This window comes from Hirsutella rhossiliensis (genome assembly GCF_020360975.1).
Source record: "Hirsutella rhossiliensis strain HR02 chromosome Unknown scaffold00002, whole genome shotgun sequence".
Lineage (NCBI taxonomy): Eukaryota > Fungi > Ascomycota > Sordariomycetes > Hypocreales > Ophiocordycipitaceae > Hirsutella > Hirsutella rhossiliensis.
The window spans coordinates 4,273,275-4,299,836 of record NW_025408668.1 but is presented as its reverse complement, the minus strand read 5'-3'; the positions used below and the strand labels follow the sequence as shown (position 1 = coordinate 4,299,836).

The 26,562-nt window shown below is 49.3% G+C and overlaps 2 protein-coding genes across 2 annotated transcripts; both read right to left on the bottom strand.

Annotated features, from left to right (window-relative positions):
- Positions 1 to 2,261: 2,261 nt before the first annotated feature.
- HRG_02075 (uncharacterized protein) lies at positions 2,262 to 3,516 on the bottom strand (the record flags this gene model as incomplete). The annotated part of the gene is made up of 4 exons (XM_044860546.1): positions 2,262 to 2,377; positions 2,482 to 3,010; positions 3,101 to 3,391; positions 3,472 to 3,516. The coding sequence occupies 4 exons, from the start codon at positions 3,514 to 3,516 to the stop codon at positions 2,262 to 2,264; spliced, it is 981 nt and encodes a 326-aa protein (XP_044724179.1).
- A 1,250-nt stretch (positions 3,517 to 4,766) lies between these two features.
- HRG_02074 (sulfate permease family domain-containing protein) lies at positions 4,767 to 7,358 on the bottom strand (the record flags this gene model as incomplete). The annotated part of the gene is made up of 5 exons (XM_044860545.1): positions 4,767 to 5,491; positions 5,540 to 6,205; positions 6,260 to 6,806; positions 6,869 to 7,014; positions 7,079 to 7,358. The coding sequence occupies 5 exons, from the start codon at positions 7,356 to 7,358 to the stop codon at positions 4,767 to 4,769; spliced, it is 2,364 nt and encodes a 787-aa protein (XP_044724178.1).
- Positions 7,359 to 26,562: the final 19,204 nt, after the last annotated feature.

Genomic DNA, 26,562 nt, shown 5'->3' with positions numbered 1-26,562 from the left:
GGCAGCGAGGCGTCTTCGAGGGGAGAACTGGAGGGAAAGGGGGGATGGGTGAGAAAATGGGGGGGGAGAGGGAGCTCTTCCTCGGAGGGCCGCACTAGACGTCACTACTCATGGCACTCTGATGATGAGAAAGGTCTGCAGCGAGGCCGACTATTGAGAGGAATGAGGGGGAAAAGATCAACGGAAAAACTAGAAACGAAGGGCGTAACGAGGGGACGAGGCGGGCCTCTGGGAGAAAGGTGGGCAAGGGGGTTTCCAAAAATAAGGGAAGAAGTTAAAGAGGAGGAGCAAGCTTCGTAGGTGGCAAGGATGGAAACGCTGAGGCTCGGAAGAGAGACGGACACGCAGACGAGAGAGCGAGAGACGGGAAGAGTGAAGAGCCGAGAGAGAGTGAGGGAGTCTACGAAATCGGCTTAAGGGTGATGGGATATCCGTTAATTGTTTGGACAGCTCGGGCTGTGCTCAACCCCCCAGCGCGCGCGAGGGGAAGCGGAACCATGAGCTGTACAAGCAAGGTAAGCTTGGCAGCAGCAGAGAGACAAACATGCAAAGGAAATAGGACAAGAGGAAAAGAAAAACGGGGGCGTGTGGAAGAGAAAAAGGAAGGATGGGATACACGGTGTTGCTGCGCCTGGACGGGACGGGAGCAGCATGGACCCCTGCCGAGCCCGTGGCGGAGCAGCTTTGCTCTCCCCAAAGCAAGCAGCAGCAAGCAGCAAAGCAACAGCGTGTGCTGAGTGCATTTTGCTCGCCCTCCAGCGGCGTCGCGTACGACAGCGAGGAGGGCGTCAATGCTCGCGTCACGCCGGCGGCGCGTCGTGCACGTCGCTGCAGCCTCTCTCTCCCCCTCGCTCGCTCGGCAATTCCAGGCCAGTGCGTGCCGCGCAGACGCTGCGTGTGGGTCTTTGGAGCCATGAGCCGCCGCCGTCACAGCCATCATCAGTGACCAAGGACCGAAGAGCGAGCGAGCTTGACTCTGGTGCGGATAGAGAGGCGGGGAAGACAGAGACTTTTCGGCCCTAAACAGATGGTCATCAGCGGCGGCGGTCCAAAGACAGTGGCAACGGAAGAAGACCCGTCGGCAAGGACAAGGCCGGGGCTCGTTGTCTTGTCTTGTCTCGTCTCGTCTCACCGCGCACACGCGCGTTCATGGTGACAGGAGGGGAAAGTTGGTGAGGGCCACAGGTCAGGGCATCCTTGGCTATAGGGTAGGTAAGTTTCTTGCGGGTCCGACCACCCTCCTTGGCCCAGTCTTGGACGCCGTTGCCGACGCAAGGGATGGGGGAAAAGGACTGGTTACGTATACTATCCAGGCTCATTATAGAGTACATAAAGGTAGAGGAGAAGAAATAGACAGAGATAAACGTCTTTGCTCCCATCTGACCACAGCATCATCAAGCAAAGAAGAGCGTCAGAAGCACAGCCGTTGACAGCGAGGCAGCAACCGCCTCTGTCTGCCTCTCAACCATTCCTTTTCCCATGATCATCTTTTTGCTTTTCAGTGGTCTTGTTTCCTCCCTCTAACCATGCGGAGATCGGCAATGTATTTGTTTTTCGGCCCCTTCTACTCGGTCCCCTTCTTCACCTTCATCCACCCACTCCACTCGGGTCACGATATTAAGCTGCCCGTCTCCCTTGCGCCTCCCTCAGACCCTCTGTGGAACTACTGCAGGCTGTGTGAGCCGGGTGTTGGGACCTGCGTGCGTAATGCCATTATATATATGTGTACATATGTATACGTATATATATAAATATAAATCCACACACACGTACGTGATGTCGAGTATGGGAATACATGTATTGGCTTGTGTAGAGTCGCACACATGAGGGAGCATTCAATAATGGAATCCTAACAGACACCCTTTTTTCTCAACACGATCGACTCCGAGTACCAGGTAACGTACGGCTCGGCTCCCATCCTCACACCGGGAGCGGCTGATGGCCACAGCAAGCATGGGGCCCGATCGTGTTTATATTTTCTTTTCGCCTGCCGAGAACCCCAGTCCATCGAGTCAGCACCCGGCCAAGGCGTCCGCAAGTCCTGATCCAGAAGCGGAGCAGAGGCAAAGAAACCGAGCAGGTTAAAAAAAAGAAGGAAGGAAAAGGAAAACCCCAATCCACGTCACCACGCCCACGGACACGTTCCGCGACTATGCGGTCCTTATATTATGCATGCATCCTGTAAACATCAACAAAATTTTCTTCTCTCGGGTTTTCGCCTGCACGCGCGGCTGATGTGGACAACATTCCGTGTTGACGGCTCACAGCACGAGGCCCTCGAACGGGGCTATGATGACGGCCTTTGTCGAGCGCGATACCGCTTGCGAGGCTGATGTCTCGACGGCGGAGAGCAACATGCTGCTCCGGACGAGCAGCTCTGCCAACACGGTTAGAAAACATGGCTCTCGACGCCGATAGACAAGGTGAAAATTCCACGGCATTTGACCTGCAGACCCCTTCGGCCATAGTACGGCAACGTACCTTGGTAGACGAGCGTGTACGACACAGCCGGATCGTCCTCGTCCTCACTATCGTCGTGCGGCCCGGAGAGCAGCGGCGGGTTGTCTGCCGCCGACGCCGCCGCGGGAGCGACGCGGAACCTCAGCCCGACGCTCTTGGCCGCGTCTACCCACAGGAACCTGTCGCGGCTTATCGTTGTGCTTCCCTCGCCGCTGGTGCCATGGTTGTCGTCGTCGTCGTAGCCATTGCCGATGGGCGAGGAAGCGGCCATGTCGGCGAGCCATTTCCTCCAGACGCGCACGACGCCGTCGCATGTGTTGACGTGGCTCACAAACAGCCCCCGTCTGGAGCTCTGCTTGACGACGTTTGTGACGGTGCAGAGCTGCGAGAAGAGTTCGCCTCGGTCGAGGCCAATGTCCTGCGTAGCTATTTCGTCCTTGTCCTCGTCGTCGTCCTCATCGTCTTCTTGCCACGCTTCCCCGATCTGGTGCCAATCTGCATGCCCTGCTTGCTGCTGTGACGATGCTGCCTCCTCGACATCCGACTGGGACTGCTGCGCGAGCCTTCTCCGCCGCCTCCGCCTCCTCCGCTGCCGTGCCGCCGCATCAAGAGGCCAGCCATCCTCCTCGGCCGCCACGACGGGCCGAAAGGAGGAGTACAGCTTAGACAGGTCGGCCAAGACGGGCTCCCCGTCGTCGATGGCGCCCCCGTCGGCGACGCAGGTGCCGAGGTAGCGGCAGGCCAGGTAGGGCGTCGAGATCTTGGCGCTCGGGTGGTAGCACTCGAGGATCAACTCATGGCCCGGCAGGCGGGCCGCGTCGACGAGGCGGCGGTACAGGACGCGCACGCCGACCGAGTAGAAGCGGCGGCTGACGAGGACGACGAGGGCGAGCTCCCGCGACGAGAGCAGTGCCAGTGTCGCGGCTAGCATCTAAACTCACCCACAGCCGACGCGCTTGACGGTCAGAAACTGGGATCCCCAAGAAACAAGGGCGTCGTCTCGTCACGTACCTCGTTGGGAAGCTTGTCCATCAGCGACAGCGACGACGTCATCATGCCGATGCAGATGGCCGGCAGCCCAGGCAGGCTATCTGTCCCCCGTGCCCCTTGGCGGTGTCTGGTAATATGATATGCTGCAGGCGAGTCGGAGAAAATAGGTTGATCAGAGCAGATGTTGTTCACTCCAGCGTTGGGGCTTGGATGAGGCCGAAGCGGGAGTCGATGGAGGGGAAAGCCGCGCCGGTGCCTGCGCCGCGTCCGGCACCCCTTGCCCGGCCCGGGTGGGGGATCATTCCACAGCGAGCATGTATCTAATACTGCTGAGACTACTCTGTACGGAGAAGTTATACGTGCTTTGTTTCGACGAGGTACCATAAAACTCTGCAGTTGCCAATCAGAAAGACCATCACGGGCCATGCTATTTGGTACGAGAAAGTGCATGCGTCAGGTACCAGACCTGAATGAAGGAGGCTTCACCTAGCATTCTCTCTTTGCTGTATTTTCTTCTCCTTACCTTTGCTTTCCAAAGAGGAGCCCTATACGTGATGCTTGCTGACTGGGTGCGATACAGCTATTTGCCGAGGTAGTTTTGGACAGTACCGGACCAAGCCTGAAACCAACGCACGCAGAGATTATTATAATAGTCTAACTATTTTTGACCGTCGACAAGGCCTGCTCGTCAAGCTCACTCCCAACCCGGCGTCGGTGGAGCCGCCCCGGCCCCCGAAGCCGGCCCCTCCCCGCCCCCAGCCAATAATGTGCATCCCTCTAGCCCAAAGCGGCTCCGGGGTCCCGGTCCTGAGACAACTCTTTGTTTTGGGTCCCTCACGTATGGAGCAGTCCGACGCCCACCATGACAGTTTTCTCTCTGCCATGACCAGAGGTTTGAGACGAAAAGAATGAGTGGGAAAAGCAGATTTCAGTCGGAGAGGGGGGAAAGAGTGTTGCTATTCGGCCCAGAGCAAACAACCCAAGGCAGAAACTCCTCAGCTGCTCTGGGGTATTCGGAATCCAGCACACCTCAGACGGCCCGAATCCACTCCCGGCTCTTGCGCCGTTTTCACCGTCGCTTCTCTGCTCTGCTCATGTACATCTCAAGTGTAGACTGACGTGTCACCATATCACAGTGCTGCGTATTAATGCTGCCTCCCGCCCGAGGAAGCCTCTATGTACTCTATGTCGCTTCACCCCGATGCTTTCGGGGCAATGGTCCTGTCACTTGGCACTTGGTTTCTTTCCAACAACAGCCGAACCAAAACGCCCATCTTTTTACTCCCATCTCCCTGGCCCCGTTTCGCCGACCCGTCTCATAGTAGGTTCTCATCCTTGCTTCGCGCATCCAGCACCGCCGAGTCCACCGCATCCTGTAAGTCGACGTGGAAAAACGGCCGGTTGACGCCCGAGACACTGGCCATGCCCCGGTCTTGGGTGCTACTTGAACTGCTACCCGAAGCCGTTCTCTTGGCCGAGTACGTCGAGTCTGCGGACGCCGTCCTTGACCCTGGAGTCCTCGACCCCGTAGTCTTCTCTTCATCCACGTCTGTGTCGGCTCTATGTTGGCCATTGGCCACGCCTGCGCTTTTCATTCCCGTGAGAGTCGCCGCGATGCTGTATAGAGGCTTCCAGTTGCTCATTTCCATTGGATTTTGCGACGTTGGATATCCAAACCCAGCGGCTGCGAGCGCTCGGCGCGTCCAGCGGTTGTGGACGTTGGCAAAATGCCACTCGACAGCATCAGGCGACGAATAGCTGTCCAACAAGTTCCTCAAGTCAATCAAGCCCTGAACCGAGGTGACGTCCACGTGGTTGACGGCGGCAAAGTCGAGGACCACGGCACGGAGGTAGGGAAGCGCCTCCGTGTCTTCCCTGTACACCCTCGGCCCCGGATCGTTCCATAGACGATCCGATTCTTTTTCGAAATGCTCCGCCGACATGCGCTTTGTGTGCTCCATGACGTGCTTATTCAACGTATCCATGTGGTAGGCTTGGTTGGTATAGTTGTAGCCCTCGTTCAGGCGGTACACGAAGACGCCTGGATAAGGGGACTCGACCAAGACGTTGGGGTTTGGTGCGTCTTGACCGTCCAGGGGCAAAAACACCTTGCGAGACGCGCATAGGCCGTCTTCATCAGGCCTCAAGCACTTTCCGCCAGCGACGCGCTGCACCCGCACGCGTCCGAGAAAGGTGCCCCGCGTCCTGGCAATGCGGGTCAAAAGGAAAACAAAGGACAAGAGTACACCAGAGTAGATGGATGCCTCCAGAGAGATGAAGATGGCGAACATGACGCTGACTACCCAAACCAAGAGTTCGAGTGGTGACAACTGCCAGTACTTGTAGAGCTTCCTCGGCGGGGTCAACAGGTTGCATACTGCGTGGATGATCAAGCCCGCCAGGGCGGCCTTGGGGATATAGTAGAAGACCGCCGTCAAGGTATAGAGGGTGAGGACGAGGACGCCGGCGCCGAAGAGCCCGGCCAGGGGACTCCTGGCGCCTGCCTTGGAGAGCACGGCCGAGGCGCCAAAGGAGCCTGTGCAGACGTAGCCTCCCACAAAGGGGCTCAGCAAATTGGCCGCACCCAGAGCCACCACCTCCTGCGACGGGTTGATGGTGTAGCTGTACAGCCTGCCCATAGCCTTCGCAATGGCAATGTGCCCAATCACCAGGATGATGGCAACGGCAGGCAGCTCCGGTAGAATGGCCTTGATCAAACCGACATCGGGTTGCGGTACCCTGGCTTCCCTGAAACCTACAAGCCACTCGTCAGACTTGGGATGCGGAAAAGGAGCCGTGGACTACGCACCTTGTTCAATGTGCCCGACAATACGAAACTTGGTTTCCGCTGGGGGCATGGTGCGATGGACAAGAAAGCTGATGAGGGTGAAAAGCAGCATTGTAAAGGTCAAGCGGAGGGAAGATATGAAATTCCAGAGGCGCTTCTGGGCAGGTTGGCGGGCTTCCATCATGGAGCAAAAGTTCCCGATGGCGAAGAGCAGAACAATGGCAGACAAGCCAATGGCGGCGTCCAGATGGACGTTGGGCAGGCTTCGGAGGGTGTTGATGATGACGCGGTACGGCGGTTCCCGCGTGTTAATGTCTGGGATACCCAGGGCGGTAGGGACCTGCGTGGACATGATGGTGATACTGGCAGAGGTGACGAAGGCAGATATGGGAATGTAGGGGATGAATTCGATGATCCACCCAAGCCTGAAGAGCCCAACAAAGAGCAAGACGGCTCCTGATAGTAAGCTCAGGGCACGAGCCGTCTCATCAGCGCTATATCGCCCCGGCGCGGCGTCGTCGACTCGTGTGACGACTTGGCCGACCAGGAGCGAGCCCACGGCCGTCGTCTGCACGTTGGGTGTTAGCTGTCTCTTGTCCCATGCTTCCAGTGCAGAGGCACATTACGAACCCCAATGGCAATGTCCTTGGACGTCCCAAACATCCAGTACAAGGCTGCACCTGTAAAAGACGTATACAAGCCATAGGCAGGTGGAAGATGGGCGAGGGAGGCGTACGCCAGCGCCTGAGGGATAACAACGAGACCAATAGTAACGCCTGCGAGGGTCGGTTTGTTAGTCGAAGGTGCAGTCGGCGAGGAGGGCCATGGATCCGAACTGACCAGAAATCATGTCTCCTGCCAGCCAGCGCATGTTGTACCGCCTGATCCACGATGCCGAAGGAAACAGGTCCTGAACGTATTCGACGACTCCGGCCCAGTCGGGCGCCAGGTCGTCGAAAAACTCGGCGACGGAGGGCTCCTCTTCGAGGTAGGCATGGGCAGATCCGAGCACGTCTCGAGCCCGACTCTCGAGATTTGGAGGCAGGTTGGAGTAGCGCTCGTTGACGTCGATCCCGAGGACCTTTGTCGTGACCAAGTCGGCGATGCGGCGCCCGGCCATGCCAGCTGACGTCTGGGCACGATGGGCCTCTCAACAGTCGTCGGTAGATGGGGGGAGATAGCAGGAAGTCGGTATCAGAGCCACCGGGGACCGGGAGGCACGAGAGAAGAGGCGGCGGCAGGGCGACGTCGGGTAGGCGGGATACACGCAGATGTTTTGACGCGAGCGGATCGGAGGTGAAGCTCTCCGGAGTATGGGCAGGGATCGAGGTTGTCGTTGTCGAGAAGCTGAAAATGGGCGGCGAAACGAAGGAAGAAGTGGGGGGAAATCACCGTCCTGGATTCCGATCGGTCGGCATGCCAAGCCCCGCGAGTCGGGGGAAGAAGGAACGGCCTCGGCAGCGCAGATGGCTCGGTGGTTGAAGGAGCCAAGTACGAGATAGCTCAATTGCGATGCGCCTTTGGGGAGCGACGGAGAGACTTGATTATAGATGGCGTGTGCTGTGCGTACACGGCATGTCTGAGCCCGGGCCGAGCAACGATGGTTGTCATCGGCAACGGCTGCCGCAAGCGGGTTGGCCCGGCGGCGATCGGCCGGCACGCGGCCGACGGTGGAGACCGGAGTGCTGGCTTTGCTGGCCAAATATACTGCTAAGCCAACGGCTGCCGGGCTCGATAGCCTCCGCCGAGGCCACCTCACCGGTCCGCGTGACTTGGCACGACAGCTTCGGCGAAGCTGGAACCGCTCCTCGGCTGCCAAGCTGAATATGTTGCCTATTCTTTCGTACACATGGCAAGTAGCTCTGATGTGTCTCGGCATGCCGCCGGGCGTCAATAACCCCTCGGCTTTCCCAGCATTCTTGAGGCGTGCGCGTGGAATGGCAAACGGAATTCGCCTGTCCCATCGTCCCTTTGCCAGTCTCATCCCTCCGTGCACCGTCATGCCGTCTACCCCGCGCTCGTCTTTGCCTCTCCCACCAGCCCACCTTCTTTGCCTTGTAGAGAGTGGCTTTATTCGACGCGTTGATGCTGCCAAGATGGACGCGTCGGCAAGCTGGCCCGCGTGTCTTACAACGAGGGAAGCATACATTCCATCTCAGATGACGACCACCATCACGGCGGCCTACTGTCGGAACTTCGGTTCTGCGGCCTGCCTAGTAGGGCTGTTCACGAGTAAAGAGAGCTCTATTAAGAGGCTTAAAATGTGTGTTCAATTGAAGGGGAAGAATGCGTCTCGAAGCTAGCTATGCGGCAAGAGGAGATTTCCTAGGACCTTTTCCTAATTAACTGACGGGCGTTAGCTACGGGTCCTATATGTAACCCTTCCCGTGGCCACTGCTTGTTGAATCTGATATAGCCCCTAAGCTGCACCCTTAAGAGAGAAAAGATATAGAGATACTTAAATCCTCTAAATCTAAGGCCTTCTCTAAAGTTCGAGAAGCTTATATATTCGGCCCGGAATAACCTTTCTCTTATATTCTTTTCCTTTTTAACTTAAAGGCAGAAATGCTTATTAAGCAGCTAACTTACTTATTTAAGTCTTGAGGTTGAGTTGGCTGAGTTAATTGCCACCTTGCTTTATCGTAAAAAGCTTTAGTTAATCAGATAGTTGATTGGGTTGTTAAGTTGAATTGAGTCAAATTAGGTTGAATTAGGTTAATGGAAGCAAATGGAAGACCATTGTTGTCATGGTTGTTACGGAAGCAGCCAATAGCTCGACGAAGGCCTTGGACGTGTAGTCACGATGCCTTCACTTGGGCCACCTCTAAAGCTTTAAAGAGGTAGAAATGTGATATCCGAGGACTTTATCCCGGACTCATAACTGTCACGTTACGCAGGCTCAAACACATAAAGGCCTTGGTGTATGTAAATTGCTCTGCCCCATCATATCACAAGTACACAGTCATAAAAGTCATCACCTTACATGTTGTCGAGCTCGATGTGCCTGGCTCGATTTATCTGCGTTTTCATGTGGACCTCCTCTGGCGAGCCCAGCAAGACCCGGCTCCTGGCCAACAGGTAGACGATGCACAACCACCACTGATGTATGATGAGACAGGCACAGAGCTTTGGGACGCCGATGAGATCCTTTATGCCAGATAGAAGAAGCGGGTTCATGGCGAGTTCAGGCAGGCACTTGTGCGATGGTATGTAGCTACACTTAAACGGTCTCGGGGATTCTCTGTCAATTGTGGGCTACGTAACCCTGTCGCGCCCGCGCCCGCCTATATAAACATGTCGCGAAGCGTGGCCTGATTTCGCAGTTCTCGGAGATATCCCTTGGCACGAGGGACCTAGGAAGCTGAAAAACAGGTTTTGAGGAAGGAGCTGAAAGGAGGTGCAGAGAGGAGGGTGGGGGCAAGAGGGGAAGTAGAAGTGGCGATGGCTTCCTATAGAGGTAGCGAGAGATAAGACGGATATGCCGGCAACGGCTAGAAAGGAGGGGAAAAAACCGGTAAAAAGCTCGGTAGTTAAAAGGATATTAGTAGCTTCTTTAAGCAAGATCTTCTTTATTAATTAAGATACTAGATAGGTATAAAGAAGGGCGTTAGATAGAGGAAAGAAGGATAATTAAGGCAATATAATAATTACTCCCTTACCGTAATTGCTGCTCCCGTAAAAATTAAATCTCTCTGCCCTACCTATCTAACCCCTTACTTTTAATTTTACCTTTATATATTTTTATGCACTTCTCGTATCTCTCTTTACGAGAGTTATAAGCCCGGGAGGAATAGAATTCCTATACCTTCCGGCTGCTATAAAAGGCACCCTTCTTATATCCTTTATAGCTCCCTTTTACCCCTCTTACTAGAAAAGCCGATTTTTAACTGACTTTTCTACCCCCTCTCTCTATAACGATAACGAAAATCGACTCTTCTACCGTCCCTACGGTCCGTAGGACGATTCTTATAGAGCCCTAAGATTAGGATAAGTAGGTAAAGGAGCTACGGGCTCGTGTAGACAGAACTATCTATAATTTAGTCTTCTCTAATAAGTAGGTCCCTCTCGAGCCCCCTCTTCGTCCTAGGGCAACGGACTTTATAGAGGGAGCTACCCTCTTCTCCGAGCTAACCTCTGCATAATAGAGAGCTTTTTCTGCTACCTTAGGTAACTACGAGAGTTACCGTAAGGAATACCTTTACGAGACGAAGCTGCTAACTACTGCACGCACGGCGATAACGGAATCCGTTAGTGCCGCAAAGCTAATTACTCTTTAAGAGGAAGAGACTCCTAGGTAGTGGCTTTTAAAGCTCGAGACCTTAATAGCTCCCTCGAGAGGTTATATAACTAACCGTATTAGGAAGACCTATATAGCCTACCTAGGAGCCTTTTCTGCTAGGAACCTACTAGCTTCTTCGTAGCTAGCTAAGTAGGAAGAAATCCTCGAGGAAGCTAACTAATACTTCCTTATAGAAGCTCTTTCCGGCTAGTAGCTACGGGATATATCTCTGCTAATAAAGCCTATTAGTAACGGTTACTCGACTATCTTTCGAGAGGCTAGCCGGGAACTAGACGAAGAGGCTGCTAGAGTATAATAGCAAGCAGTCTTGTTCCTTCGTGGCTAGCACTCGACCTAGACGGCTCGACCTGCTGCCCCTGCAGCTCCTACAGCCCCTATTACTACGGCTCCCGCTGCTGCTGCTGCGGCTGTTGCTCCTTCGGCTCCTCCTCCCTCGAGAGCATTAACACTGTCTTTAACGGCTACCGTAGGCCCGGCCCCGGCTCCGCCTCTTACTCCGGGCCCGGCCCCGGTCCCGTTAGTTAGACCGGCCCGACTAGTCCCCTAATAGACCTTTTAGTCCGTTAGTCGAAAAATCAGGGAACTAGTCGAAATCGAACCTCTTCGTTAAAATCAGCAATAAGGGGTAAAAAGGGGAGGTTTTTAAGCAGACCTTCTAGATCGGGACGAGGATTCCTCGAAGAAACGAAAGACTAAGCGAAACGGCTGCCTAGCCTATAAATCCCTAGGCCATCGATTATTATAATACTAGTAGGTCTTCGAGGAAAACCGACCTAAAGGATTTAACCCTTTAAAGAGGCTATAAGAAATAATATAATAGTCTCTTAAGGAGGACCCCTCGTTATAGAAGAAGATAGACGAGATTTAAGTTACTAGGAAATAGTAACTAACGCCGCTACTATAAATTCGAGGAAAAATCGTTGGTATAGTAAATCCGGCATTCGTCTTCCCTACGGATTAGCAAGACCAACCGTTAGGACCCTCTAACTATCCCCTACGAAAATCAGCTATCCTTGACTCTAGTGCTTCCCTCGATATCTATAATATACTCTTACGATTCCGGTGTTTTAAGAAGGCACGGAAGGAATATCTTATTGCCGGGGAATTAACCGTACGGATAGAGGGATATAGAAGGGTGAATTTTACGATAAAATTACCTAACGGATCTATGCGAATTCTTCGAAGGAAAAGGGTAGCTTTTTGCCCTCGATTTTTAAGGAGCCTAATTTCCTTTTGCCTTCTTCGAGAGTCTAAAGGTATATAAGCAAAAGCGGAATTTTAGGAAATCAAGGAGTCACGTAAGACTACGTAATAGAGGGGAAGAAGGAGTATAAGGTAGGATTTTTAACGGAATTTATTAGTAGTGTATTAGTATATAGAAGAGGTGTTAAAGTTAATAATTCTCTATCTATCTACTAGCGGACATGCTGTCTTATATAGACAATTATAGCTGAACGGAAGAACCTTTCGGGACCAGATTTAGGCTGCCGTATAGCCCTAAGACTAGGGAATTCCGTGATACCTCGAGTAAATCTAGAAGTGTCTTGGTTCCACTGATATTCGTGTTTAAAGGAGGTTGGTCGTGCCGGTGTTCTTAAGAGGTCTTAGCTAGTATTCTAAGCTAGCTCTATTCCTTCGATTCCCGATTATACGATAACCGGCAACCCGTTTAATGCATAATAACATGCAAAATAACGAGCGATTCTTGCTCTATAGGATGAGATTTTGTCTATAATTAATATACTACTTATTAGCTTATATAATCGGGAGAGTATATTATAGCTGCTTTATTTATAGTAGAACACCGTTCCTTATAGCCTCCCAAAAGTAGATTTATATACTCTTTACTAATTTATTTATAGTAGTATATATATAGGGTAAAACCTAATATAGGAAAACTATTCTTATACCTTAATAGGATATATAAAACCTATTCTTTCTTAGGAAAAAATCCTTAGGTATATACTAATAGAAAAACCTATAGTAGGAAAAATCTATAGTTATAATAATTATTTATAGGATAACCTTATATAAGGTAAAACCTATTATTACTAGGAAAATCTTAATAGATAAAAACCTAGTAAATATTTCTCTAGGAAACCTAAAAGGAAAAACCTAGTAGGGAAAGATATAGAAAGCATAAGAAATATCTAAAAACCCCTTTTAATTGCTTAGGAACTTATATTAAGGATAGACCGTCTCTAAATTTATAGAGTAATCTAGGTCTTAATTCCTTCGTAAAAATATTAGCTATATTATCTTCTAATTTTGTAGGAATGTATCTATCTAGTGGTGTGACCAACCATGGTTGGCACGTGACCCGTACGGTCACGTGTGCGGCTGAGGGCAGCGTGCCCCCTTTCTCCACGCTGGCCTCTGCCTCCTTAGATAGAGAATCAAGACGAATACAACATCACAGGTTAACCCTAGTACCGTCTCATTGCAGCAGCTGCCGCAGGTGCCTACCCACACTGATCAGTGACCGGCCCACGCCCGTCACAGACAGCTAAGTAGAAGAGACAAATTCCTCAACCTTCGAAGGTGCTATAGTCCGCGTCACTTTACTGTGGCCCTGAGTAGCGCTCAGAAGAAGGTTATTTGTGCTAAGAACAAGGAATCTCCCGCTGGTTTGCCCAGCCGCGCGAAGTCCTTCCAACTGTTGATTACGATCGCCCGCTAGTTTGCCTAGCCGTGAGCACCGGAATCGACAGGCGACCACATCGCAAACAACTAGTAAGAACGTTCGACCCTTGACGTTAAGTAGCAAGATCCCCGTCAGTTCAGTCTGGCCGCGAACGACCTACTTAGTACGCGACGCTCGACCTCCTATTAGCGACAACTCGTATACGAAGAGACCAATACGACCCCACATCGTCTCATTCATTTGATCACGATAGCCCCGACCGCCCGAGCTATGTCCCAGAAGCCCAGCTCGAAGAAATATGCGACCAGATGCAGGCACTAGACATCCAAGCATCCGCATTCCGACAAATTAATATCGACCTTTGGGACAACGATATCACACGACGAAAAGGACAAGATCGCAGTAACGACATATGTGGCAAAGTTCATATTCATCGTTCAATCTGGCAGTGATCAAGGATACGACCTCCTTGGTTACTTCAACAGCATTTTGAAGAATGGACCGAAGACACATGGGACCGCGCCCGAATGAATACAAGAGAGCCCTCAGAAACTACTAAGGAAAGAGGTATCTACACAGGTTCACAAAGGGAAATTCGCAACACAATTTCTCATATTACAAACTATCGAGAACCCACAAACCTGGCCAGAGCAGGAGTTTACGGAGATGGTGTTTGATGAGAGGACTGCTGCCTTCAGGAGGCAGACAGCATTACTAGGATCAAATGCTTCCACTAATCCCCATCCGTCTCAACCTCCTTCACCATCAGTTACGCCCTTAGCAGCACCTCATCAAGGTCTTAACGAACCACAACCTATTAAGACCCTAACGAGCCCTCCTAACGCACCTACTCCTGCTCCGACTATCCAAGATAAACCTGCTCCGACCTCTCTTACTATTCATCCGACTTCCTACCGCTTCCAGAACCCCGATCTCGTCAACCGTCACCAACCCCATCCCCGAACACTTATCCGGCCCTGCAACCTTTGGAGAATACATGAAACTCCCCGGATAACATCCCGAACGCTATCGTCGATAGCGACATCCAGCAAGTTTATGAAGACCTGGAACAAAGATCGGAACTACACAGGAGAGCCGTACGATCTCCTTGATGATAAGCTCCGCCTCTTCTTAAGCAACTGCTCTCATATCCAAGTGAAACCGTCACAATTTCACGCACTCTTTCCCGGATCCTTGATGGAAGAGCCCAAAGATTCTATCTTGATAAGATCACATGGGCTACGACGTTCCGACAAGCGTATGATATCTTCAAACAACACTTTGACACGGAAGTCAACCATGTCCACTACCATACTGACTGGACAACAATAACCTTTAACTCCATCCGTGCCCAAGATGCTTCGAAGACCCCCCACGAAGTGCTTCAAATCCTCTTTGATAAGCTTCAGCTCTGCCAACGAGCCCTTGGCAGGGAGTACGCAGGAGACCTTCTACTGCGTACAACGCTTATGAAAGCATGCCGTGGAGTACCCGAACTCCAATACGCTCTTTTCAAACCCGCCGATAACGTCGAGCACCTTCTTGCAGATCTTCGTGCATCCGTTGAAACCCATCTTGCCCTCATAACAACTTCTCGATTTCCCTTGACTTTGCTGGATCATTTGATCATAACGATCCACACCATCAGTACTACCTCGACCGTCGATACAATAACAACCGCTCTCGAGGTAGATACGGATATTCAGGTCAACGACCCAGCCGCGGATACAGACAAAGCTACAACCGTGGAAACTACCGGCCTCAAAGCCGTAGTAACTACAATCATAGCTACAGTAACCGAAACTGGACGAAGAAGTGTTTTGTTTGTGGACAAGAAGGCTGTTGGTCAACTAAACACTCTACGGATGAACGGCAAAGGCCAGGACCAACATATCACTCAATGTCACTTCATAGGTGTACAACTCACGGACATCGGAGGCTATATTCTAGACTACGAAGGTCATGAGATGAGCAGCTTTGATGACACTGAAGATACATGGGAAGAACATGACAATAGCACCAACGATCACCCGGAACAATGGCAAGCAAGCCAAATGCTCTGTCAACAGGCATTCAATCATTTGATCACAGGAGAAGACGTCTATCAGACGGATCAAACCGTTGTTCAGCCTCGCAATTTATTATTGAAGATCGCTATTCAGGGATAGATTCCAAGGTATCATGATCGACACAGGTGCAGCAACATTTTCCACAGCAGGATACTCTCAGTACATCGCCCTACAACGAGAAGACCCTTCTGTAGCTCTCGACAGCTCCACATCCGGCCAGGCCTCCATCAAATTCGGCAACAGCGACGCCATCCACTCCCTCGGCACAGTCGCCCTTAACACACCCCTCGGAAGGATCACGTTCCACGTCCTTCAAACCCCAACTCCCTTTTTGCTCTGCCTTGCTGATATGGACCGGCTTGGTATCTATTTCAACAACATCACAGATACCATCAATTGTACTAATCATTGTACTAATCGCCCTACAAGCATTCCAGTCGTACGCAAATGGGGACATCCCTGGTTCTTCCTTACGAAAGATGAAGAGTCCATCTCGTTTCTTACGGAAACAGAGATTCGTACACTTCACCGACGCTTTGGACACCCAGCAGTCCCTAGGCTCCATCACCTCTTGAAGCAAGCCGGGCACAGTGACGTCTCGATAGACACATTAGAGACTATCTCTAAGTTCTGTCACCACTGTCAAATGCACTCACAAGCCCCGCCGCTTCAAGTTCACCCTTAACGATGATCAAGAGTTCAACTACGAAATCATCGTTGATGTGATGCACCTAGGAACACCACAACGCCCTGTTCTACACGTTGTGGACTCAGCTACTGCTTTCAAAGAGCCAGATTTTTACCGTCAATGTCAGCTAAAGATACATGGGAGACCCTCCGGACCCTCTGGATCGACACGTATCTTGGACCTCCTGATACCCTCCGTCATGATGCAGGAACTAACTTTGCTTCTCTCGAATTCCGGAACGAAGCAAAGATTATGGAATCAAATGCTCTCAAGTACCTGTTGAGACGCATTGGTCCATTGGAAAGATTGAACGCTATCACGCACCCCTCCGACGCGCCTTTAACATCCTCCATGCTGAGATTGGCCACACCACTTCCGCCGAAACAGTCCTTCAAATGGCTGTTAAAGCAATCAATGATACGGCAGGACCTGACGGTCTTGTGCCTACGTTGCTTGTTTTCGGCGCATACCCTCGCGTATCTACAGACTCGCCCCTTCCGCTTCTACCCTCAAAGATCGGAAGCTATGCAGAAAGCGATGAAAATGCTCCGCCAACTCTCGGCAGAAAGACGAGTTAAGGATGCCCTCCATGCACGCAACGGCCCGAGCACGACAGAAGTGCTATCCTCCCGCTGCAAAGTGAAGTTCGCGTTTGGAGAGAAAGACGGTTGGCAAGGACCCTTCAAGATTGCATCGATTGATACCCATAACATCACCATTGACACAGTCAACGGCCCCAAGTCTTTCGATCGACCCTTGTACAACCGTATCTGCGTGATGATACCACTCTTTCCGACCCTACACGACACAGACCCTCAGGCATTCGTTCAGATCTTAATGAACAACCGGCTCAAGACCCCGTTAAGACCCTAACGGACCTGCCTGCCCGACCCGACCCCCGCCCCGCAGAGAGGACGCCCACCAGGATCAAAGAACAAGCCAAAGGATTTGATCATGATGGCCCAAGCCGTAGACCAGAGCTTCTTGACCCAAAGGAGGAAGATGCACAGCTCTTTCCCTCAAGCTACGGTCTGATGGCATAATCACCTCTCCTGGTGACCCCTTCGAAGAATCCGATAACAAAGATTACTGACCTCGTTGGCGCGGTGTATTCCAATTTGAACGATACGATCAAATGAGTCATGGAAACTATAGAATCTTTCGCTCTCGAATGGTTCGTGAAGTCAAAGGAATCAACACTAAGCCCTACGAAAAGTCTCGACTTGTTATTCAAGGACATAACGACTTTGAGAAGACCACCCTCCTGACGCAATCTCCGACAATTCAACGCGTTGCCAGAGACTCATCCTCGCTATTGCCCCGGACTTCTTCAAAACTACGGCATAACCCTCTCCCTCCGTGATATCACTCAGGCATACCCGCAATCCCAGACCAAGCTTTCCCGGACCATTCTTACGTATTTGCCCACGGAACTACAAGGCAAATACCTAACAGAACAATTATTCGTGTTATTAAGCCCCTGTACGGTATCGCAGAAGCCGGAGTCCATTGGTTCCGCACATATCAGCAGCATCACCTCGAAAAGCTGGATATGTCTACCTCCACCTATGACTCCTGCCTACTGATTTCGAATACTGGCCCTGACACGCTCGGTATTGTTGGAATGCAAACTGATGACACCCTCATCCTTGGAACGAACAACTTTTCTACCCGTGAAGAAGAAGAGCTACAAAGGCAGAATTTCGTTCCAAGCCCAAGACTGACATCACATACGGAACAACGGTTGACTTTAATGGTGCAAGACTGACGTTGCTGAATAACCCCTTAAAAAGGATCCTTTTACTTCAACAGAAGGGACAAGCAGCAAAAATGACCACCATTGACCTAAAGCAATTGATCGTCACCAGCGCTACGTTGAGGAACGAGCGCGAGCCTCATACATTGCTTCAATTGCTCAACCGGAAGCTTCTTTCGATGTTTCAGTCGCCGCCCAAGTACAGACCCCTGAGGATAAAGATTACGCAATTTTGAACAAGCGACTGCAATGGCAAATGGATCACCAACTACGTGGCCTCACGTACAAACCAATTGATCTAGCTACTGCAAGCTGATGGTTTTCACCGATGGTTCTTTCGCAAACAACAAGGACTTATCCTCCCAACTAGGATTCGTCATTGCCCTCGTTAACGAGACAAACCACAAAGAAAAACAGTTCGAGATTAGTGGTAACATCGTACACTGGAGTTCAACAAAGTGCAAACGTGTTACCCGTAGCGTCCTAGCATCAGAGATATACGGTATGGCCAACGGATTCGACATAGGCATCTCCTTGCGATGACTATGAAGATAATTCGGAACGACTCAACCTTCCTCCTATCCCTCTCATCGTCTGTACGGATTCGTACTCTCTCTACGAATGCCTAGTCAAGCTCGGTACGACGAAGGAAAAACGATTGATGATTGATATCATGGCCCTTCGCCAGTCATACGAGAAGAGAGATAACAGATATTCGTTGGATCAACGGCGCAGACAACCCAGCAGATGCAATGACGAAAGCATCACCAAACCGAGCCCTGGAACGCTTCATCGATACCAATAGTCTGACAATTCGAGTCGAAGGATACGTACAACGTTCCTAACCGCTCCTTATACCTATGATCAAATGATTGCTCCTATCAGGAAGACCCTTCACTTCTTCCCAGATATCTACAGCTAAGAACAAGACGTCGGACCCACTTTTGGCAATAATGACACACGCCCTCACGGCACATTCCTTCACGGCCTTAACGCTACTATCCTTTAGACCCGTTCAAGGTGTTGCTGTGCTTCTCAACAGACGGTAAGGTTGCCTGTGATGTTGTATCTGTCTTGGTTGACCATCTAGGAGGCACGTGGCCAGCGTGAGAGGGTGCACGCTTCTCAGCCGCCACTGACTCCAGATGGTCACGTGCCAACCATGGTTGGTCACACCACTAGATAGATACATTAACACAGGCAACTCTTCTTTGCTGTGAGAAGCCAGCAACACCTTGAACGGGTCTAAAGGATAGTAGCGTTAAGGCTAGGAATGTGCCGTGAGGCTGTGTCATTATTGCGAAAAAGTGGGTCCTACGTCTTGTTCTTAGCTGTAGATATCGGGGAAGAAGTGAAGGGTCTTCCTGATAGGAGCAATCATTTGATTAGGGATAGGAGCGGTTAGGAACGTTGTACGTATCCTTCGACTCGAATTGTCGACTATTGGTATCGATGAAGCGTTCCAGGGCTCGGTTTGATGCTTTCGTCATTGCATCTGCTGGGTTGTCTGCGCCGTTGATCCAACGAATATCTGTTATCTCTCTTCTCGTATGACTGGCGAAGGGCCATTATATCAATCATCAATCGTTTTTCCTTCGTCGTACCGAGCTTGACTAGGCATTCGTAGAGAGTACGAATCCGTACAGACGATGAGAGGGATAGGAGGAAGGTTGAGTCGTTCCGAATTATCTTCATAGTCATCGCAAGGGAGATGCCTATGTCGAATCCGTTGGCCATACCGTAGATCTCTGATGCTAGGACGCTACGGGTAACACGTTTGCACTTTGTTGAACTCCAGTGTACGATGTTACCACTAATCTCGAACTGTTTTTCTTGTGGTTTGTCTCGTTAACGAGGGTAATGACGAATCCAGTTGGGAGGATAAGTCCTGTTGTTTGCGAAAGAACCATCGGTGAAAACCATCAGCCTTGCAGCAGCTAGATCAATTGGTTTGTACGTGAGGCCACGTAGTTGATGATCCATTTGCCATTGCAGTCGCTTGTTCAAAATTGCGTAATCTTTATCCTCAGGGTCTGTACTTGGGCGGCGACTGAAACATCGAAAGAAGCTTCCGGTTGAGCAATTGAAGCAATGTATGAGGCTCGCGCTCGTTCCTCAACGTAGCGCTGGTGACGATCAATTGCTTTGGGTCAATGGTGGTCATTTTTGCTGCTTGTCCCTTCTGTTGAAGTAAAAGGGATCCTTTCTTAAGGGGGTTATTATTCAGCAACGTCAGTCTTGCACCATTAAAGTCAACCGTTGTTCCGTATGTGATGTCAGTCTTGGGCTTGGAACGAAATTCTGCCTTTTGTAGCTCTTCTTCTTCACGGGTAGAAAAGTTGTTCGTTCCAAGGATGAGGGTGTCATCAGTTTGCATTCCAACAATACCGAGCGTGTCAGGCCAGTATTCGAAATCAGTAGGCAGGAGTCATAGGTGGAGGTAGACATATCCAGCTTTTCGAGGTGATGCTGCTGATATGTGCGGAACTAATGGACCCGGCTTCGCGATACCGTACAGGGGCTTAATAACACGAATAATTGTTCTGTTAGGTATTTGCCTTGTAGTTCCGTGGGCAACATGTAAGAATGGTCCGGGAAAGCTTGGTCTGGGATTGCGGGTATGCCTGAGTGATATCACGGAGGGAGAGGGTTATGCCGTAGTTTTGAAGAAGTCCGGGGCAATAGCGAGGATGAGTCTCTGGCTAACGCGTTGAATTGTCGGAGATTGCGTCAGGAGGGTGGTCTCTCAAAGTCGTTATGTCCTGAATAACAAGTCGAGACTTTTCGTAGGGCTTAGTGTTGATTCCTTTGACTTCACGAACCATTCGAGAGCGAAAGATTCTATAGTTTCCATGACTCATTTGATCGTATCGTTCAAATTGGAATACACCGCGGCCAACGAGGTCAGTAATCTTTGTTATCGGATTCTTCGAAGGGGTCACCAGAGAGGTGATTATGCCATCAGACCGTAGCTTGAGGAAAGAGCTGTGCATCTTCCTCCTTTGGGTCAAGAAGCTCTGGTCTACGGTTTGGGCCATCATGATCAAATCCTTTGGCTTGTTCTTTGATCCTGGTGGGCGTCCTCTTGCGGGGCGGGGTTCGGGTCGGGCAGGCAGGTCCGTTAGGTCTTAACGGGGTCTTGAGCCGGTTGTTCATTAAGATCTGAACGAATGATTGAGGGTCTGTGTCGTGTAGGGTCGGAAAGAGTGGTATCATCACGCAGATACGGTTGTACAAGGGTCGATCGAAAGACTTGGGGCCGTTGACTGTGTCAATGGTGATGTTATGGGTATCAATCGATGCAATCTTGAAGGGTCCTTGCCAACCGTCTTCTCTCCAAACGCGAACTTCACTTTGCAGCGGGAGGGATAGCACTTCTGTCGTGCTCGGGCCGTTGCGTGCATGGAGGGCATCCTTAACTCGTCTTTCTGCCGAGAGTTGGCGGAGCATTTTCATCGCTTTCTGCATAGCTTCCGATCTTTGAGGGTAGAAGGAAGGGGGCGAGTCTGTAGATACGCGAGGGTATGCGCCGAAAACAAGCAACGTAGGCACAAGACCGTCAGGTCCTGCCGTATCATTGATTGCTTTAACAGCCATTTGAAGGACTGTTTCGGCGGAAGTGGTGTGGCCAATCTCAGCATGGAGGATGTTAAAGGCGCGTCGGAGGGTGCGTGATAGCGTTCAATCTTTCCAATGGACCAATGCGTCTCAACAGGTACTTGAGAGCATTTGATTCCATAATCTTTGCTTCGTTCCGGAATTCGAGAGAAGCAAAGTTAGTTCCTGCATCATGACGGAGGGTATCAGGAGGTCCAAGATACGTGTCGATCCAGAGGGTCCGGAGGGTCTCCCATGTATCTTTAGCTGACATTGACGGTAAAAATCTGGCTCCTGGAAAGCAGTAGCTGAGTCCACAACGTGTAGAACAGGGGGTTGTGGTGTTCCTAGGTGCATCACATCAACGATGATTTCGTAGTTGAACTTTGATCATCGTTAAGGGTGAACTTGAAGCGGCGTGGGGCTTGTGAGTGCATTTGACAGTGGTGACAGAACTTAGAGATAGTCTCTAATGTGTCTATCGAGACGTCACTGTGCCCGGCTTGCTTCAAGAGGTGATGGAGCCTAGGACTGCTGGGTGTCCAAAGCGTCGGTGAAGTGTACGAATCTCTGTTTCCGTAAGAAACGAGATGGACTCTTCATCTTTCGTAAGGAAGAACCAGGATGTCCCCATTTGCGTACGACTGGAATGCTTGTAGGCGATTAGTACAATGATTAGTACAATTGATGGTGTCTGTGATGTTGTTGAAATAGATACCAAGCCGGTCCATATCAGCAAGGCAGAGCAAAAGGAGTTGGGGTTTGAAGGACGTGGAACGTGATCCTTCCGAGGGGTGTGTTAAGGGCGACTGTGCCGAGGGAGTGGATGGCGTCGCTGTTGCCGAATTTGATGGAGGCCTGGCCGGATGTGGAGCTGTCGAGAGCTACAGAAGGGTCTTCTCGTTGTAGGGCGATGTACTGAGAGTATCCTGCTGTGGAAAATGTTGCTGCACCTGTGTCGATCATGATACCTTGGAATCTATCCTTGAATAGCGATCTTCAATAATAAATTGCGAGGCTGGAACAACGGTTTGATCCGTCTGATAGACGTCTTCTCCTGTGATCAAATGATTGAATGCCTGTTGACAGAGCATTTGGCTTGCTTGCCATTGTTCCGGGTGATCGTTGGTGCTATTGTCATGTTCTTCCCATGTATCTTCAGTGTCATCAAAGCTGCTCATCTCATGACCTTCGTAGTCTAGAATATAGCCTCCGATGTCCGTGAGTTGTACACCTATGAAGTGACATTGAGTGATATGTTGGTCCTGGCCTTTGCCGTTCATCCGTAGAGTGTTTAGTTGACCAACAGCCTTCTTGTCCACAAACAAAACACTTCTTCGTCCAGTTTCGGTTACTGTAGCTATGATTGTAGTTACTACGGCTTTGAGGCCGGTAGTTTCACGGTTGTAGCTTTGTCTGTATCCGCGGCTGGGTCGTTGACCTGAATATCCGTATCTACCTCGAGAGCGGTTGTTATTGTATCGACGGTCGAGGTAGTACTGATGGTGTGGATCGTTATGATCAAATGATCCAGCAAAGTCAAGGGAAATTGAGAAGTTGTTATGAGGGCAAGATGGGTTTCAACGGATGCACGAAGATCTGCAAGAAGGTGCTCGACGTTATCGGCGGGTTTGAAAAGAGCGTATTGGAGTTCGGGTACTCCACGGCATGCTTTCATAAGCGTTGTACGCAGTTGGAGGTCTCCTGCGTACTCTGCCAAGGGCTCGTTGGCAGAGCTGAAGCTTATCAAAGAGGATTTGAAGCACTTCGTGGGGTCTTCGAAGCATCTTGGGCACGGATGGAGTTAAAGGTTATTGTTGTCCAGTCAGTATGGTAGTGGACATGGTTGACTTCGTGTCAAAGTGTTGTTTGAAGATATCATACGCTTGTCGGAACGTCGTAGCCCATGTGATCTTATCAAGATAGAATCTTGGGCTCTTCCATCAGGATCCGGGAAAGAGTGCGTGAAATTGTGACGGTTTCACTTGGATATGAGAGCAGTTGCTTAAGAAGAGGCGGAGCTTATCATCAAGGAGATCGTACGGCTCTCCTGTAGTTCCGATCTTTGTTCCAGGTCTTCATAAACTTGTTGGATGTCGCTATCGACGATAGCGTTCGGGATGTTATCCGGGGAGTTTCATGTATTCTCCAAAGGTTGCAGGGCCGGATAAGTGTTCGGGATGGGGTTGGTGACGGGTTGACGAGATCGGGTTCTGGAAGCGGTAGGAAGTCGGATGAATAGTAAGAGAGGTCGGAGCAGGTTTATCTGGATAGTCGGAGCAGGAGCGTTAGGAGGGCCTGTTAGGGTCTTAATAGGTTGTGGTCGTTAAGACCTTGATGAGGTGCTGCTAAGGGCGTAACTGATGGTGAAGGAGGTTGAGACGGATGGGGATTAGTGGAAGCATTTGATCCTAGTAATGCTGTCTGCCTCCTGAAGGCAGCAGTCCTCTCATCAAACACCATCTCCGTAAACTCCTGCTCTGGCCAGGTTTGTGGGTTCTCGATAGTTTGTAATATGAGAAATTGTGTTGCATTTCCCTTGTGAACCTGTGTAGATACCTCTTTCCTTAGTAGTTTCTGAGGGCTCTTGTATTCATTCGGGCGCGGTCCCATGTGTCTTCGGTCCATTCTTCAAAATGCTGTTGGAAGTAACCAAGGAGGTCGTATCCTGATCACTGCCAGATTGAACGATGAATATGAACTTTGCCACATATGTCGTTACTGCGATCTTGTCCTTTTCGTCGTGTGTGATATCGTTGTCCCAAAGGTCGATATTAATTTGTCGGAATGCGGATGCTTGGATGTCTAGTGCCTGCATCTGGTCGCATATTTCTTCGAGCTGGGCTTCTGGGGACATAGCTCGGGCGGTCGGGGCTATCGTGATCAAATGAATGAGACGATGTGGGGTTCGTATTGGTCTCTTCGTATACGAGTTGTCGCTAATAGGAGGTCGAGCGTCGCGTACTAAGTAGGTCGTTCGCGGCCAGACTGAACTGACGGGGATCTTGCTACTTAACGTCAAGGGTCGAACGTTCTTACTAGTTGTTTGCGATGTGGTCGCCTGTCGATTCCGGTGCTCACGGCTAGGCAAACTAGCGGGCGATCGTAATCAACAGTTGGAAGGACTCTCGCGCGGCTGGGCAAACCAGCGGGAGATTCCTTGTTCTTAGCACAAATAACCTTCTTCTGAGCGCTACCAGGGCCACAGTAAAGTGACGCGGACTATAGCACCTTCGAAGGTTGAGGAATTTGTCTCTTCTACTTAGCTGTCTGTGACGGGCGTGGGCCGGTCACTGATCAGTGTGGGTAGGCACCTGCGGCAGCTGCTGCAATGAGACGGTACTAGGGTTAGCCTGTGATGTTGTATTCGTCTTGATTCTCTATCTAAGGAGGCAGAGGCCAGCGTGGAGAAAGGGGGCACGCTGCCCTCAGCCGCACACGTGACCGTACGGGTCACGTGCCAACCATGGTTGGTCACACCACTAGATAGATACATTCCTACAGAGATCCTATTTCTTTCTAAAATTATAATATATCTTCCTTAGAAGGTAATTCCTTTGCTTTTATAAGCTTAAAGCCTACTATAGCGGGTAAATTCGAAGTTCCTAAACCTTCTTTATTAAATTCCTTTAATTTATTTAAGGTATAATTTTCTTAGGATATATATAGCTCTTTATTTTCTCGGTTTATTATAATATTTAGACCTAAGAAGTCTTTTATATCTCCTAAGATAGTAAAATCTAGGAATTTAGATAATTCTTTAAATAATCTTTCTTCTATTATAGATTTAGAGGGCCCTACTATAAGAAAGTCGTCGATGTAAATTGCTAAGGCTATACTATAGTCCTTATTTATAAATACTCCTTCGTCTATTAAAAGAGGAAGAAACTGAGATTATTTAGTATAATTTTTAAATAATTATACTAGAGCTTAGGACTTTGTTTTAGGCTATATAATGCTTTCTTTAGCTTTACTTTAATTTGACCGGTTTTATATAGGTCTAGGAATTTAGTTAATTTAATTCCTTTAGCTCTATAAGCTAATCTATGTTTTAAATAATATTCTTTAAGAGTATATTCTTCGTAGCCTATAGGAAGATCGATATATACTTCGCTATCTATATCGGTATATACGAAGGCATTTATTATATCTATTTATAAAGCTTGAATCGTAGATAATAGCTAAAATAAGTAGAATTCTAATAGATTCGGTCTAGCCGTAGTCGAGAAGGTATCTAGGAAATCTAAGCTATAGATCTACTTAAATCCCTATATTACGAAACGGGCTTTATATTTTATTATATTATTTTAACTATCCTTCTTAATAGTATAGACCTAGCGGCCTTATATAGCCTCCCTATCCCTAGGGAGGTAGGAAAATTCCTAAGTTTTATATTTAATTAGCTAGATAATTTCCTTAATTATAGTATCTTTCTAAAATGCTATTTTAGGGCTATTTATTGCCTATTTATAGGTCTTTAGAATTTTAGATCCTGATTTTCTATACTAGCTAGAATTAACTCTATAAAATCGTAGTTTAGAAATAAATTAACGTTAGGTATTCGATATAGTTAGAATCGAACCCTTCTAGCTTCTTAGGTAATTCTACTACTATTTTACTAGTAGTAGGAATAGGATCGTTATTTAGAGACTCTTCTTTATAGAGGGAGGGACTTTTATCTCTAGGTTCTTTAGTAGCTTCCTCTATAGGGATATAGCTTTCTAGCTTATCTTTATTCGAATAGAATTAAAATCAAAGGTATTATTACTACTAGAGATTTCTAGATTTTTATAAATTTATTTTCTAGTATAGTAATATCTCTAGAGATAGTAATCTTTCTCTTAGAAAATCCTAGATTTTATATGCATTTTCTAAATAGCCTACTATTATTCCCTTAAAAGCTCTATTATCTAGCTTATCTTTGTGGTCTTTATTCTTATAATATATAAGGCTTCCGAAGGTCTTAATTTTATTTAAGGTCTCGAAGGGTAGTATTATATTATCCTCTTTTCTATAGGACTTTAAATCCTATCGTAGAATGCGGTGATCTATTATATAAATAGGTAGCTGTTAAAACAGCTTCTCCCTATAGATATTTAGGAAGCCTAGCAGTAAATAAAAGAGCTCGTACTTTTTTTAATATAGTACGATTTATTCTTTTTATTCTACCGTTAGATTCTAGCGTCCTAGGAGGACTAGAATTAAAGGTAATTCCTTCTTTTTCGTAATAGAGCTTTATTTTATATATAAATTCTTTAGCATTATTAGAA